This window comes from Natrix helvetica (assembly GCF_964273705.1).
Source record: "Natrix helvetica genome assembly, chromosome: 1".
In the NCBI taxonomy this organism is placed as follows: Eukaryota; Metazoa; Chordata; class Lepidosauria; order Squamata; family Natricidae; genus Natrix; species Natrix helvetica.
In genome coordinates, this window is record NC_138548.1 from 133,984,036 (window position 1) to 134,000,959 (window position 16,924).

Here is a 16,924-nt window from a genome sequence, read left to right on the forward strand (position 1 = left end):
GTTCAACTGGATGGGTGGGATGAATTTTCCTGTTGGCCACGTACACTGGGAAGTCTGAACTGTGCCCTGTATCAAAAGATAGGGATATTTACCATTAAGAGACTCCTAAAAATAAACAATAATGAATTGCCAAGTGGGATAATGGTGGGCAAATAATGATGCAATTGTCAATGATTAAAACAAATCTTGGAGTCATGCTTGATAAAAATGTCTATCATTAAAAAAAGACAGTGAAAGTAAAACCACCCATGTTCACTTATATAAATCTGTGGTGTGAAAACATTTGGAATACTATCTATTTCTGATTTCCACACTTCAGTAATTATTGTTGAACAGGAAAAGAGCAAGCAAAGAACAATTCCTATAGAAGGAAAAAAATTATAGCTGGAACGAAGGCAGGTAAGAAGTTTTGCAACAGAGATATGTAATGGAATTTTACATATAAGCAAAAGCAAAGATTGATAATGATAGTTTTGAACTTCAACTCTAATCAGGTCTAGTCCAAAGTCAATGGATTATGAAAATTGCAAATCAAACTCTCAAAGATTAGTCTATTTTCTTCTCAACCTATATTCATTCTTAAATCATCACCAAGAATCAGAACTTGGGAAAAGACTCTCCTTAGTGACTAATTTTTAATAGATAATATTACTAAAATCAGCTCAAGACCAGACGTGGGCTGCTTCCGGCTAGCACCGGTTCAGGCAAACCAGTAGTTAAGATTCCATGTAGTTCAGTGAACCAGCAAATCCTACCACTGGCTAGCCCCACCCTCGCTCATTTTTCGGGCTGTTTTCAGACAGTGTTTCGGGCCGTTTTCAGGCCGTTTTCCAAGCCAAAAACAGCTTGGAAAATGGCTCAGAAATGGCGCCAAAACCAACCAAAAAGGGCCCAAAAATGGCCCCCAAAATGGCCAAAAATAAGGCCAAAAAATGGGCGTGGGCGTGGCTATTTGCCAGCTGAATCCTATCTCTGCCTTTGAGGCGAGTGGCTGGGAGGCAGGGCTGGGTGTGATAAGTGATGTCACCCACCTAGTCACATGACCAACTGGCCATGCTTACCCAGCCAGAGAACGCTTGTTAAGTTATTCAATTTCCACCACTGCTCAAGACCCCCTTAAGTCTCAACTGTGTTACAAAATACAGGTAGTCCTCGATTTACAAAACTTCATTTAGTGACTGTTCAGTTACAACAGCACTGAAAGTGACTTATGATCATTTTTCACAGTTATGACTAGTGCAACCAGTGTCATGTGGTCAAAATTTGGATATCATATTTATGATAGTTGCAGTGTCACGTGATCACCTTTTGTAAACTTCTGCCAAGCAAAGTCAATGGGGAAGACAGATTCACTTAACAACCATGCTATTAATTTAACTACAGTGATTCACTTACCAACGGTGGCAAGAAAAGTCGCAAAATGGAGCAAACTCACTTAACAAACATCTCAACTTAGCAACAGAAATTTTGAGCTCAGCTGGGGTCATAAGTCGAGGACACACAGCTTATTCCAAATAGGGAGGGGAAAGCACAGAACCTGGGAATAATACAGTAAAACATTTCTCATCCTGGAGGTTCACCCAAAGCGAATGCAAAGTTCAATGGGAGGTGATGGGATTCCTGGTAGCTCTGCTGCCATTCCCTTTTCAACAACCATAACTGAAGCTGAAAAGAAAAATCCAGATGACCGCGAGACAGCAGCTAAGGCAGTCTGCAGTGGCAGTTTTTTTGCTACTCCGACATGGTGACCCACTCGCCACTCTGGCTGCTATGGACCGGAGGGAGCGGGAGTCAAAATCCACCATATCACTGTATATCATTCTACTGCAAACCAGGGGATACAAAACCTTTGCCAGACCAATTCTCGAATACAGCTCATCTGCTTGGAATCCACACTGTATAATTGGCATTAATACAATTGAGTGGGTCCAGAAGTATTTCACCAGAAGAGTCCTCCACTCCTCTGCTCACAATAGAATCCCTTACGCCACCAGGCTCGAAATTTTGGACCTGGACAACCTAGACCTATGTCGACTAAGGTCTGACCAAAGCGTAGTACATAAAACTATCTGCTACAATATCCTACCTGTCAATGACTACTTCGGCTTCAACCACAATAATACACGAGCAAACAGATACAAACTTAAGGTAAACCGCTCCAAACTCGACTGCAGAAAACACGACTTCAGCAACAGTGGTCAATATCTGGGAACTCTGTGGCTTCATCCCCAAACCCCCACAATTTTCACCTTAGACCAGGGGTGTCCAAACTTGGGAACTTTAAGACTTGTGGACTTTAACTCCCAGAATTCCCCAGCCAGCATGGCTGGCTGGGGAATTCTGGGAGTTGAAGTCCACAAGTCTTAAAGTTCCCAAGTTTGGACACCCCTGCCTTAGACTGTCTCCTGTCGACCTCACCCCATTCCTAAGAGGTCTGTAAGGGGCGTGCATAAGCGCACCAGCGTGCCTACCGTCCCTGTCCCAATGTCCCATCTATTTGTACTCATTTCTTATGTATACACTTATACCTGCTCATACTTTTATGTGTATATGTTATATTCATATTTCTACTTGTTTTCTCATACAGGCTTGACAAATAAAATAAAATAAAAAATATCGTCCGCCCCGCTTTTGCGATCAGCCCAGGCCGACCTAGAAGCGAGACGCTCAGTCCGCCAGTCGAGGAAGCCAATGGCCATCCCGGGTTTCGTTTCCATGCCAACCACTCGCGGGAGCGTCTCAGCCTTCTTCTCTCTCCTCCCCCCACCTCGCCCCCAGCAAGAGAGCAAATCGCGCCGAAACCGAGAAAGGTCCCCCCGCTGGGTCGAGCGCACAGGAAATAACGCACAAAGCTCGACGAGACCCTTTTCTCAGCCGTATTAATTTCCCGGGCCTGCCGCTCTGGGATCTTTTCTCTCTGGTTGGAGCCAAAACTGAGGCGTGGAAGCGAGGGACGATGTTCGGGCTGGGATTTGCCTTTCTCGAAGGGCTTTCTTGCACGTTCCCGGACAGCGCAGAAGACTTCTGCCTAGGGGAGGACGGCAGCAAAGCAACCAATCAGTGAGAAAAACGAGCCAGCCTTTTCTGGTTCACGGCAGCGGCAGCAATAACCTGCTCCTTCACGCCGCAGTCTTTTTAGGGAGGCAGCCAGGCGGACAGCCTTATGCGACGGCGGCCAAGAAGGACCATTTTCTGCGCTGAATGTAACAGGGAGCGCGTGGCCAGCCCGTCGGTTTTTGCGCACGATCCCAGGAGGCGCGAATCTTTGTCCCGGTGGTCGAGCCATGTCCGTCAGCGAGATGTTTATCTCCTTGCAGGGGGTGCTCACCGCCGACCAGGATATCCGCGAGGTAAGAGCAGTGAGGAGGGGAGGCCCTGGGACTGTAACTCCCAGGATTCCCGGCTATGGCTGGGAATTTTGGGGATTGTACTCCGGAGAGGGGACGTAAAACGGGTAATGGGTGTAATACTGGTTGAAAGATAAAAAGGGAAAAGGGCTTTTATTGCCCTTCCTGCACGCACACACGCACCTACCAACCCCGTATCTACCTACCTACCTATATTGCATGAATTTGCTCCGTAGTGAATAATCATGGTCTAAACCAGTATATCCTAAACTGTGGTCCGGGGGCCCTTTGGGAGTTCCTCAAATGCATCTCGGGAATCTACAAAATCAAAACGATTTGCCAGATATTGAAGTTAATTTGCAAACATTTAAAATGTTTTCATTCTAAAACAAAACAAAAACACGATTTTTTTCCATGAAAATATTGTTTAGGTGTAATATTGTTCTTTTTTACATGATGCAACGAACAAATATTCTGCAAATGCATCCATTTTAATTTTTAGTATAGTAAATATTGATAGGGTCCTCCATAATTTTTAGAAGTCGGAAGGGGTCTTGAGAACAAAAAAAAACTTGTAAGAAACACTAAAAATATATCTGCATTTATATTACAGTCTTGACTTATAACCATAGTGTATATTACATTACCATAATTGAACCCAGTTGTAAGTTGTGGTGATTGTACATTGAGGCATCATGTGATTTGGCCTGCTTTTATGACATATTTGCAGCAATCCTTAAGTGAATCTATTTCCCAAATAGGAAATAGATTTTCTGGCTTTTTTTTGCCAGAAACCGGCAAAAAAAAATCAGTCACATTGGGAACAGGTAAAGAACCCCTTACCTGAAGAGTATAGGAGCCCCCAGACTCCTTCATATAAAAGGCTCAATTAAGTCTGCATATTAAAAGGACTTCTGTAGCTTGCTTAGGAAGTATTACAAATCGTACTGAAACATAAGTTGCAACATGCTTCATGAGTTGGGCACAGAAGGAAACAGATGGGGTAAGATATGAAACTGCCATTTAGCGTATTAATAAACCTTGATACTGAGAGATTGCTAATGCTAACTTTTTCACTTCTCTTTCTGTAACTTTCCAAAATGTATTTCCAACATATTACTGTAAACTGTGCAATAATGATGAATCCGATATGTAAACTCCCCTCGCACCTCCTTTTCCTTAGAAGAACACGCCTGTGTAAACCCCCTGAATCCAGGTGGGTATAAAACCCCTGTCCTGGGCCTACCCAGGGCAGTTCAGACTTTGCTGTATTAACGCTCTGAACTCTGATGCATCAATAAACCTGTTTTCTCTCGCACCTTGTGGTCTCACGTCCCATCTCTGGCTGACTGAGGTTCATTGCCCCAGTTTGCCGCAACAACATGACCTCAGGTTACTGCAAATGGCCATAAAGGTGAGCTAGTTGACAAATATCCAAAATACGATCACATGACCTGGGAAGGTGCAGCTGTCATAACTTTAAAAATGGAGTATAAGTAGCTCTGGGGATGCCCCTTATAATTTTGAAGAGTCTTTTGTTACCTGTCATGAATCAAAAACTACTTGTCAAAGGAAGGGAAAGCAGAGGAGAACAGATGATTTAATGAAGAGGAAAATCTGGTGTATTCTACACCTGTCATTCAACATAACTGTTAACAATAAGGGTCTTGTTTGCTTTGGGTTGCCTTCTCATTTTAGGGTTTTTTTTCCCTTCAAAGAAAGTGATGATGTAACTGATATAACTCATCTTCAAGTCAATCTACTTGCAAATTTTAATCAAGCAGATAAAGAATTATAAATGTTTCTGATCTCTTTGCAGGGCTCCCAGTTTCATTAGCTCAGTTATTCTAAAAGCATTATGGCTTTGCTTTTTCCTGTCAGCGCCATATAATAATATTTGTATTTGTATTATAATACAAATGCTGTTAAGAGATTCCAAATTACTCTAGCTTGTGGATAAACAGGAAATTACACCTAATATGTTGAAGCTAATCTGTACATAACAACATCTGACTCAAGTAACTGCAGCTCCCATTTCTTTGATAACATGTTACACCCACTTGGAATTTTTAAGTGGTCTTAGATCACAAGTGAGTGTACTACATAGTATTCATTAGGCAAAATTTTACAAAAAGTAGTGGGAAAGAAGCAAGAAAGTTAAAACACAGTTTGAAGACTTTTTTCCACAGACATTTTTTACGAAAAGTGTTTTCTCTCGGTAAAAAAATCATAAAGCCCATGAACCCCAACCTTATGTTTTCTAGTAGACAGTGTACATAGGCATCCTAAACTTAGCAAATAGCAAAAATACAGAACCTCAACAATGAAGATAGAAAGTAGTATTGCAGTGTTGGTTGATGCAATAGATACAAAGATAGATTGTATCATATTACAGATAGTCCTCACTGACCAACTGCTTCATTGGGCAACTGTTTGAAGTTACATCTATAAAAATAGCTTTGCAACTAATCCACACATTTATAATACAGCATCCTGCAATGACATAATTGCCATTCAGGCATTTTGCAACCAGCATGCATTTAGGACCATCACAGCGTCGCATGAACGCCATTCGTGTACGTCGCAAGTAACTTGTAACAAGTAGAGTTAAATAAAGAAGACAGAAGTAAAATTGTAAGCCACAGTAACGTGATATTTTGCTTAACAACCAAATGGGAAATGGGATTGTAATCAATGTTCCCTCTAAGGTGCACGGCTGCGCGGCTGCGCACATGGCAAGAAAACACCGTGCGGCAGTTCTCAACTGCCGCGCAGTGATTTCTACTGCCAGAGGCTCCGGAAGCTGGGGAGGTCCTTTGCAGGCGGCTAGAACTGGCCGTCCGCAAAGGACCTCCCCGGACTAGTTTTGATGAGCACAGGGCGACTGACGGTAGTTGTGAAGCCCCAAAGTCCCCGCCGCCACCAGAATAACTGCTGCCACCTCCTCCTCTAACAGCACTGTTGGATTTGCCGCCTGGCACTGCGGCTGAGGTGAAGCCGCCAAAGCTCCAGCCGGCATCCCCGCGCGTGGCAGCAGCGCCTTCCCCTCCGCTCAGAGCACCTGAGCTGAGCCCCGCATCACTCCTGCCCCCTCCTCCTCCGCCGTGCTTTTGAGGAGCCATGAGGCTGCGGGAGCCAGTAGGAAGGCGGTGGGGGGGGAGGTGGGAGCTGGGGGAAAAAAGGCCTCATGGCTCCTCAAAAGCATGACAGAGGAGGAGGGGGCAGGGTAATGCGGGGCTGAGCTTAGGTGCTCCGAGCGGAGGGGGAGGCGCCGCTGACACAGGTGGGGGCACCAGCGGGAGCTTTGCCAGCTTCACCTTAGCCGCAGCGCTGGGCACCAAATGTGGTGGTGCTGTTGGAGGAGGAGGTGGCAGCAGTTATTCTGGTGGTGGCGGGGGCTCGTCGGCATCTTCAGCGGCAGCCCTGCCCACGATGAAGAAACCAAAGATGGAGCAGATCCATGCAGATGACCTCGCTGCAACATGACTGGAGGAGGAATTCTGGGAGTTGAAGTCCACAAGTCTTAAAGCTGTCAGGTTTGAAGACCCCTGCGTTTTTTTTTCTGAAGGGTTAGGGGTGCAAGGATCTTGTAACTTGACAGCTTTAAGACTTGCGTGCTTCAATGCCAGAGTTCCTGAGCCAACATGACTGGAGGAGGAATTCTGGGAGTTGAAGTCCACAAGTCTTAAAGCTGTCAGGTTTGAAGACCCCTGGGTTTTTTTTCTAAAGGGTTAGGGGTGCAAGGGTCTTGTAACTTGACAGCTTTAAGACTTGCGTGCTTCAAATGCCAGAATTTCTGAGCCAACATTTTGGTTGCTAAGCAGGAGCGTTGTTAAGTGATACTGATATTATATAACACTTAATTAAGCAGGTACCTTGAAGAAACATAACTTTGAGTTTCAAATAATACTGATTTCGTTGTTGTCTTAGGTGACATCTGAAGAAAGTTCAGGTGCTCAGGCATGAAAATGTGCCACTCAAACACTATACTTTTCTGCTCACATTGGAAAAAAATTAGAGGGAACATTGATTGTAATCCCATTGCAGTCATGTAATTTTTTGCTTAGTGGTTGCAGCACTTAGGGTGGAGTTGCTGGTCACTAAGCAAGGACTGCCTGTACCAGTATTGAAGGCAAGTGGATCCTCAGAATGTATTAGGCCTCTAAAAGTAAATCCTTTTCCTGTTGGAATAAGAAAATCAGATAATTTCTTAATAGATTTTGAAGGCACCCAGAATTGGAGAAGGGGGGGGGGGTCTTAGATGTCTAAATTCCCATATGCAGATGCAGATGGATACTTCCATTTTTCTGTCAGCCGAGGTCTTTTATAACAAGATTAGAAGTATAAGCCAAAATGTAATTTATGTATGTACTCATCTGGAAATCTCAAGTCCAAGAATTTGTGTTGTATCTTCAAAGTGATTGGATTGCTTATGGTAAACCAGGTTTGGCCGTAATATTAGGAAAAAAAGTCAAAATGACATTAGTCTTGTTTGAAAATGTTTTTGTTTTTAATAATCTTGCTCAGAGAGATTTTTTAAATCAAATACAGGAAATTAGGAAAGTTGTTCAAACTCTGGAGCAAACTGCCCGGGAAATTTTGACTGTACTTCAAGGAGTCCACCAGGGTTCTGGATTTCAAGAAAGTAAGTCCAGCTTTGTTTGTTGTATTCCGTATATCACACTGTTGGGAAACAATTGAAAATGTATCGATCCTACAAAAGCAGTTACTGCCAGGTAAGGTGGGGAATATATTTTCTTACTCGGAATGATATATGCATTTGTTTGTCAGAAATATGAGGATCTATCTAAAGTAATCCAGTTTAGGTATTTAGCCAGTCAATAGTTACTTTTTTTTTTTTAGCCGAGAGTTGAATACCTGATACATCATTTTTGAATGGTGTGGTAGCAAAATGTTTCTTAAGCCTTGAAAATTTAGGACAAGAATGGGTAGGCTGCATTTGGTTCCCAATCCTCTCTTGTAGTGTCCCGAATTGTGTAGCTGAATTTCAGTGGCCAATCCCCAAGAAACAAAAGTATGATTTTTTTTCCTGATCATTTTTGGCAAAAAAATCTTTTCAAGGTGTGTTAAAGTTCTTTTAGAATGAATATACCAATGTGCATATGAACAAAGTGAATACATCTTAAAAGCTCCTCCTTCAGAAATCCTACTCGGCCACTTTGGTGTGCCCGCATGTGCCTGCTGTGGTCCTTAGCCACTAAAAAGAGACAGAAAGAGAAAAAAAATAGGCTGCCTGTTGCAGAAGTTTATTTTCCCAGCTTAAGACATTAAACGGCTAGATCAAAATTATAGTCATCACACATTTGTTTTGTTTATTTGGGAATGGCTACTTTAATCTGAACAATTTCTTTTAATTCTGAATTTGTTTTGTTTTTTTCACAGCTCATAGTTTATACTTGAAGCCACAACAATTTCAGTACCTTTTTTTAACTTGCCATTTTCTTTTAATTTCAGTACCAAAGAAATGTCAGAAGGCTCGAGAACACTTTAATACTGTTAAAATACATCTGGATTCTCTGAAAACAAAGTTTCCTGCAGAACAATATTACAGGTTAGTGAATTCCTCCCTTCCCTCAGTGCACATTTGACACAATAGATTTCAAAAGGGGAAAAAAATGATCTGGTAAAAGATAGAATTATTGTTAGAGGAGCTAATTCTAAACAATTTTTTGCTGTATTAATCCTTAGTGGTTTGTTTGTTTGTTTGTTTTTTATTGGATTTATATGCCGCCCTTCTTCCAAAGGACTCAGGGCAGCATACAACATTAAAAAACAGACATCCCAAAAGTTAAAAAGAAATTAAAAAGATATCCAAAAAAACCAAACCAAATTTATAAGACAATACATTTAAAAATGAGTTAAAATTAACAGGCCAGGCCGGCTTGCTGGAAAAGCCAACTTTTTAGGGCGCGTCGGAAGGACCGGAGGTCAGGGATTATGCGAAGCTCCGGGGGCAGCTCATTCCAGAGGGAAGGCGCTCCCACAGAGAAGGCTCGCCCCCTGGGGGTCACCAGCCGACTCTGTCTGGCCGACGGCATCCCTGAGGAGGCCAGCTCTGTGGGATCGTACTGGACGGTGGGAGGCTACTGGTGGCAGTAGGTGGTCTCGCAGGTACCCTGGGCCTAAGCCATGGAGCGCTTTAAAGGTCATAATTAATACCTTGAATCGCACCCGGAAAACAACCAGCAACCAGGGCAAGCCGCCTAAAAGGGGTGTAACATGGGAGCACCTAGGTACCCCAATGACAACCCGCGCGGCTGCATTCTGGACCAGAAGCCTCTGGGTGCTCTTCAAGGGCAGCCCCATGTAGAGAGCGTTGCAGAGTCCAGGCGAGAAAGGACGAGGGCATGAGTGACTGTGCACAGAGCATCCCGATCCAGGAAGGGGCGCAACTGACATACCAGGCGAACCTGGTAAAAGGCCCCCCTGGTCACGGCCGTCAGGTGTTCTTCTAAACTAAGCCACGTATCCAGGAAGACTCCCAGATTGCGAGCCTTCTCTGAGGGGGCTAAAATTTCTCCCCCTATCGTCAAAGATGGAACAAGATGTACAAATCAGGATGACGGAAGCCACAGCCACTCAGTCTTGAAGGGATTGAGCTTGAGCCTGTTTCTCCCCATCCAGATCCACACAGCCTCCAGGCATCGGGATATCACGTCAAGGGCATTGTTTGGGTTGTTTGGGGTAGAGATGAAAAGTTGGGTATCAGCATATTGATGATACTGTACCCTGAAACCACGGATGATCTCGCCCAGCGGTTTCATGTATATGTTGAACAGGAGGGGTGAGAGAACCGACCCCTGGGGCACCCCACAAGTGACACGCCTGGGGGTCGATCTCTGCCCTCCAGTCAACACAAACTGCAACCGATCCGACAGGTAGGAGGAGAACCACCGTAAAATGGTGCCCCCCACTTCCAACCCCCCGAGTCGTTGCAGTAGGATACCATGGTCGATGGTATCGAAAGCCGCCGAGAGGTCTAATAGGACCAGGACAGAGGAGCAGCCCCTGTCCCGAGCCCGCCAGAGATCATCGACCAACACGACCAATGCCGTCTCCGTGCTGTACCCAGGTCTGAAACCCGACTGAAACGGATCCAGGTAGACAGCTTCATCCAGGTACTGGGGAAGCTGACGTGCTACCACACTCTTGACAACCTTTGCTACAAAGCGAAGGTTGGAGACCGGACGATAGTTGGCTAAAGAAGCTGGGTCCAGGGAAGGCTTCTTGAGGAGGGGCCTCACCACCGCCTCCTTCAAGGTGGTGGGAAAGAACCCCTCTCTCAATGAAGCGTTGGTAATCGCCTGGAGCCAGCCTCGTGTCACCTCCCGGGAAGCCCAAACTAACCAAGAGGGACACGGGTCCAGCACACAAGTGGCAGCACTGAGTGGGTTTTTTGTTTGTTTGTTAAATAATTAATGACTTGTGCAAGTAGTAGTATTTGAGAAATTGTTGGAGGGTTTTTGGATAACTAGAATAATTTGGCATTCTGGAGCCAATCATTATACTGTCTAACTTGTTGCATCACAAAGTGTGTTGACCTTCAATAGAAGAGCAAGATACACATATTTTTCTATTGATGTTGGTTATACAACCATTGAAACGTTGTAAACATGACCCTGGTTATCATTAAAAATGCTCATAAAATGCCTATATTTCAATCAGGTATTTTTCCATACAGATTTCATGAACATTGGAGGTTTGTGCTCCAACGACTGGTGTTCTTAGCAGCATTTGTTGTCTATCTGGAAACAGAAACCTTGGTGACACGGGAAGCTGTTACTGAAATTCTTGGAAGTAAGTTAATAAGAAGGCTTGGAGAAAGGCTTGACTTGTTTGTTAATTGCCAAAATAGTTTGCCTAATTATTTTTGAATTCATGTACATTCCTTTTCTTTTCAGTTGAAGCTGATAGAGAAAAAGGCTTTCATCTGGACATTGAGGATTATCTTTCTGGAGTATTGACTCTTGCAAGTGAGCTGGTATGTAGAATATCATACAGCTAAATTTCTCATCTAATTGAATAGAAGGAAATGGCAAGTTAATGCATGGATAAAGTTAGTACGGTTTCTTCTGACCGGGTGTTCTCGTTGGATGAGGCAATCTCAGATGTTCGTTAAAAAGTTCTGGGAAGTGTAAAATCTCTATTTATTTGGAGGACAGCATTGTGAAGATTGTGCACCTAAATGGCATTATTTATTTCTTTGTTGGCTGAGTGATTAAAGTTTCTTGTTAGCCTTTCCTATTGTCTGATGGGCAAGATTTTAATTAGTATAGGTTTTTAAATAAAAGGCTTTTGAGATTAGGGATTCATCTAAGGCTATGTCACCCAACGTAGGTACTTTCCAAACATCTGGATTTCAAGTTCATCTTTCTGAAAATAATCAGGTTGTATTTGTATCCTAGTAATATATAGGCATTATAATGGAACACCAGTCAGTCGTAACAGGATTCATTCTGTGTTTTATTTAATAGTCTAGGTTAGCCGTGAACAGTGTGACATCTGGGGACTATTCTCGGCCACTTCGCATCTCTGTTTTCATCAATGAGTTGGATTCAGGATTCCGCCTGCTCAATTTGAAAAATGATTCCCTGAGGAAACGCTACGATGGCCTCAAGTATGACGTCAAGAAAATAGAAGAGGTGGTTTACGACTTGTCAATCAGAGGACTCAGCAAAACAGCAACCGGAGGTGCTGGTGAGGAGAAATAGAAAAGGCCCCACTGAACTCGATTCATGATTACCTTAGTAATGTGGCCAATGAAAGAGAAGCTTTAACTGAGCTCTCTAGCAGTAATGTAGAAGAACCACAAGCTTCAAACTATGTTTTCCCCCATCTGAACGCTTAGTATACGTCTGACTTGAAAACCTTCTAAACCGTTCTGTAAATCCCCCATTCGTGGACTGCGTCTGCAGTATAAGTTACTATGATATAAACTCTATTTGTGAATTATGACCTTTATTGTCTGCAGTCCCAAACATGGTAATCCTTTGTTACTGACTCTTAGTATCAGGCTGAGCTGATTCTTTCTGGACCTCTCCATAATTCACACTTAGTACAACGAATGCTCATTTTAAAAGGAGCACTTGTGTAAATATGTTTATCATTAGAATAAAACCAGAATGCTTCATTTTCTATTCTTGTTAGATTGTGAGATTTCAGATGTAATGTAGTCGGTTGAATAAGTAAACATGTTAGGAATTTATTTTTAAATGATCATTATATAATGCAGAGAGTCTGTATTCTGAAATAAGCCGATTCTTAAACTTTGGAAAGAACTGTGAATCATTCATAATACATTACATGCATATTCTTAGTCTATATATCCAGTTTTTCTTTTTTTTAAAAGTTGAGAACATGAAAATGTGTTTGTGTTTTAGTGAAGGGCAAAGGGGGGGGGGGATATGCAATTACATTACTTGGAATCTGCACTTGAGTCAGTTAGTGATCCATTCAATTTAAAATAAAGTTCTAAGTAGATCTTTAGCAAATAGTAGTGTAGAGAACAATGTCAGCTAAATCCTAATTACCTGAATGCAGGTTGTTTTCATTCAACCCATTTCCAGCAAACATAAGATCACAGCCTTAGAATAGTAAGATGCAGAGAAAACTGGCTTTTTAGGACCACTTATTGTTTCCTCTCCTATGTTAATATTTGATTGTCATCTTCCCTGTCATTCAGGCAAAAACTACATTCTGTTTCTGAAATGTATAATGACATGTTTATGTTTGATCATTTTGCATACACAATGTTTTATCTCATTCTTTTTCCATTGTTTGTGGTTTTTTTTAGAAAGATTATTTTCCAAAGAATAAAAAACATGTACTTTATGATAATTCGTATAAGCATCCTTGTTTATAATTTTTTTCCTTGTTCTGGTTGCTGTTTTTGAAATGTTCAATGGGAAGCAGATATTTCCTTTGTTAAAGTTGTTAAATAAAAATAAAAAGACATTTTTAAAACATCGCTTGTGCTATGATTTACACTTCATCCAAGATAATGCCAGTAAAAGTCAATGGTTTGATAATTTGTTTAATTAGAGTGAAATTAGGAATTTGCTAAACTTCCTAAATTTCTAAATCCTAAATTCAGGATTCTGCGTGTCATTAATCACCCCTTCAGTTAGGTTAATAAAATTGGCTAGAAAAGGTGCTCCTTGATTTTTACTATCTAATACAGCTTTCCCCAATTATAAGTTCATTAGACTAGCAAGTGGGCTCCTAAATAATAGATGAGAGATAGTTCAGTCTAAGGGGATATCACAGCAGAAAGTGATACACAATGTTAACATATCTCTCAGAACATGAGATGTCTCTCCAGTGATAAATTTAGTGATTTATTTAAAAGAAATATTCCTATCTTTCCCAGCCCTTTCTTCAGATGGGCTAAAAATACCATGAAAAATTGACTTTTTTAAAATTAACATTTGTTAATTGTTTCTGGATTTGATAAGTAAACATCTGTTCATAAAGGAATCACTAGAATGTTAACTTCCATGATCAGAATCACAAATTCAAGTGTCAGGCACTAAAACGGGTGCCAAATTCATGTCATGGTGTCACATGACATATCGTGACTTCTCCGCTAAACGGGATGGGAGTGGCCAGCGCATGACAGGCCGCAAGTTTGACAGCCCTGCATTAAAAACAATCCTTCAAATTTATATAATGTTGGACAAAAGAGTTACAACATACATCGTAGAAGGGCTGTATTAGTCTATGAGACAAAGTTTGGTAGTACCTTTTCCAACTAACAGGTTTTATTAAACTATAAAAACTTTATTAAAAAAACATTACAATTACTAATTGAGGTATTTGCAATCTGACTCGCATGTAATAATATGAACACCCTCTTTAAATCCTACATCAGTTTAGCACTCCATGCATCTGTTGAGGTGTACCATAGCTCATTCATGTGTATGGTTTTCAATAGAATTCGTTAGTCAGAAAACTCTTTATCAAACTCCTTCTGAATTTATTTTGAGAAATTGAAAAAAGATGGTTTGTTCTTTTTCACTAGGATCCATTTAAGAACTTTGAGTAAAAAATGTTTATGCAGTTGGTGTCACAAAGACCCAAACATGATTATTTATTTATATGCAGAGAGAAAACCGAGACGGAGACAGATGAATTCACATATCACACTAAACTTCAATGTGTATGATTTGGCTTAATACTTTGTATTCAAGAAGCCACTTGATCATGTGAAAATCCAATGCAACTAAATTTCTTTTTGAACTTCTATAATCATCCCCAGTGCTTATGCACTCCAGTTCTTTGCTTTCAACAAGAACTTGTTACTAAAGACAAAACCTATAAATGTGATCTGTATGTTGCCAACAAACCTCAACTGCAGACTTGTTTTAATTCTGTAGTTTTAGCCTAGCGCCAACAGAGCATTGTCTGAAAAGAAGCAACTGAAAAGGTGAAAAATAAGTTTGAGACATTATAACAATGGCTAAACAGAAATCCCTCAGAGAATGTTCTTACCCTAAGCATAATTAGGGTTTATGAAGACTGCTATTACTAATAACAGTGCAATGGGTTTCCAGATAGATTAGAAAGATGTGAAAGAAATCTGAAAGGATCATTGCCATAAAATGACTTAACACAAATGTATTAATCATCTTACGACATGAAACTACAGAATTTGAGAATGTTTGGTTTAAATAAAAAGGATGTATAAATAGTCCTCTTTTAGCAACCATTTGCAGTTACAACATTGAGGAAAAGAAAACTCTGCAAGCAATCATATCTCTGACTTTTCAGGTCTGAAAAGCAAAGGAAAGTTAAACTAGGATTGTATGCACAGTTGCGTTTTCAGTTAGCCATCACTTTGCTTAACAACCAAGTTGCTAGGCCCAACTGTGATTACAAAATGGGGACTTTTTTCCCCTTATGCAATCGGCCCAATTCTTGGAGACTGCCTGGACTGTTCTCTACAGTTTTCTTGAGAAGATTTTTCAGAAGTGATTTGCCATTGCTTCCTTCTGAGGGCTGAGACAAAGTGACTGGCCCAAGGTCACCAAACTGGTTTGGTGCCTAAGGCTGGACTAGAATTCAAGGTTCTCCCAGGTGTTAACCTGATGTCGTAACCACTATTAATTTAGTGTGTGCCATATCATATCTGGACTAGCAATATAAACATTTCATCTAGATTAGTAATACTCAGTAAAATATAAATGTTAAAAAGATATGAGTTCAAATACCAAAGTCTATCATCTAATCACTGGAACACAGCATAATTTATATTTTAAAAAATCAGATACTGGACCAATATATGCTCTCAGCTTACAGCTGGTCACAATGTGATCTACAGTTTAATGTGGAACCCCACAGTCACACTGAGGAGAGGATACCATTTACCATATTTTTGGAGTATAAGATGCACCTTTCCCCTCCCTAAAAGTTTGGAAATGTTGGTGCATCTTATATACCAAATACAGCCATTTTTGGCCTCCTGAAGCCCTGCCTCTGCATCCCATTTTTGCAAAAAAATGAGTCGTTTTTACAAAACTGGAGGATTTTTTTTGCCTTCCCTCAGTCCCAGCCCTGCTGAAGCCTGCAGAGTGCTGCTGGGGGTTGAGGGAAGGCAAAAACTTATTTTTTCTTACTTACCGGTACCTCTTTGAAATCCTGGTGCATCTTATACACCGGTGCATCTTATAGTCTGAAAAATACGGTATACAGAGAGTCTTGGCAGAAGGCATGTGAGATGTGAATCCTATTCAGGATTGTCCATTGCTGACACGGTTGTTCAAAGCCTGGCACCTTTTTTGTGGGATCATTTATATCAGGGGTGTCCAAACTTGGCAACTTTAAGACTTGTGGACTTCAACTCCCAGAAGTTGCCAAGTTTGGACACCCCTGATTTATATGTTGTCCTTTGAGTGGGTGTTCAGCCACCTAGTTGGCTTTCCATCAGGAAGCGTTGTTAGAAGTTGTTAGGCAGATGTTGTGCAAGTGCCAAGGGGGGGGCTTCCTCGATTTGAGTCTTCCTGCTGATAAATGAGGAAGACCACTATACCAAACTGGTTCTCAAATGAAGTTTATTGGTAGTTAATTGAAACTTTTGTAATCAGCCCTTGATACGCCTTGCAAAGGCCAATACCTCCAATTAAAACAAGGTTATGAATTCCGGACTTAAGAGGATATATGAATTCTGCTATTATGGTTCTACATAATAGGGTGCAATGAGTCTCTCAACAATCCATAGTTACTAATAAAAGAGAATATATGAAACTCATGGTTAAACTGTGCAGCCTTTGGTTGTTTCCACACAACCAAACTCAGAGAGCACCAAGGATTCCACAATCCACAATTAAAATTCCCGACTTAGCATTATGTATTATCTCAATCATTATTTCCACTTGGAATATTTTGTTATATATAACAAGGATGCTTAGATCTGGCCTGTGGGGTTGCCATGGAAACAGAGAAGGACCGACCTACAGTGCCTCTGCCAGCAGAAATGGAGCCCTTGGCCCTCCGGAATTCTGTTTTCACTGGCAGAGGGTTGCAGGAAGCCGTTGCAGATGAAAATAGAGCCCAGGAGG

The 16,924-nt window shown here is 41.5% G+C and overlaps 1 protein-coding gene across 1 annotated transcript; it reads left to right on the forward strand.

Annotated features, from left to right (window-relative positions):
• Positions 1 to 2,856: 2,856 nt before the first annotated feature.
• Positions 2,857 to 13,318, forward strand: TSN (translin). The gene is made up of 6 exons (XM_081938799.1): positions 2,857 to 3,350; positions 7,899 to 7,992; positions 8,823 to 8,919; positions 11,050 to 11,165; positions 11,270 to 11,349; positions 11,843 to 13,318. The coding sequence occupies exons 1-6, from the start codon at positions 3,285 to 3,287 to the stop codon at positions 12,077 to 12,079; spliced, it is 690 nt and encodes a 229-aa protein (XP_081794925.1). The 5' UTR covers positions 2,857 to 3,284; the 3' UTR covers positions 12,080 to 13,318.
• Positions 13,319 to 16,924: the final 3,606 nt, after the last annotated feature.

Bases quoted from the DNA above. Each gene is read 5' to 3' on its own strand.
- TSN (XM_081938799.1), top strand. From the start codon at position 3,285: ATGTCCGTCAGCGAGATGTTTATCTCCTTGCAGGGGGTGCTCACCGCC. The intron at 3,351-7,898 runs GTAAGAGCAGTG...AATCAAATACAG, and splicing joins CCGACCAGGATATCCGCGAG to GAAATTAGGAAAGTTGTTCA. The intron at 11,166-11,269 runs GTAAGTTAATAA...TTTTCTTTTCAG, and splicing joins TGTTACTGAAATTCTTGGAA to TTGAAGCTGATAGAGAAAAA.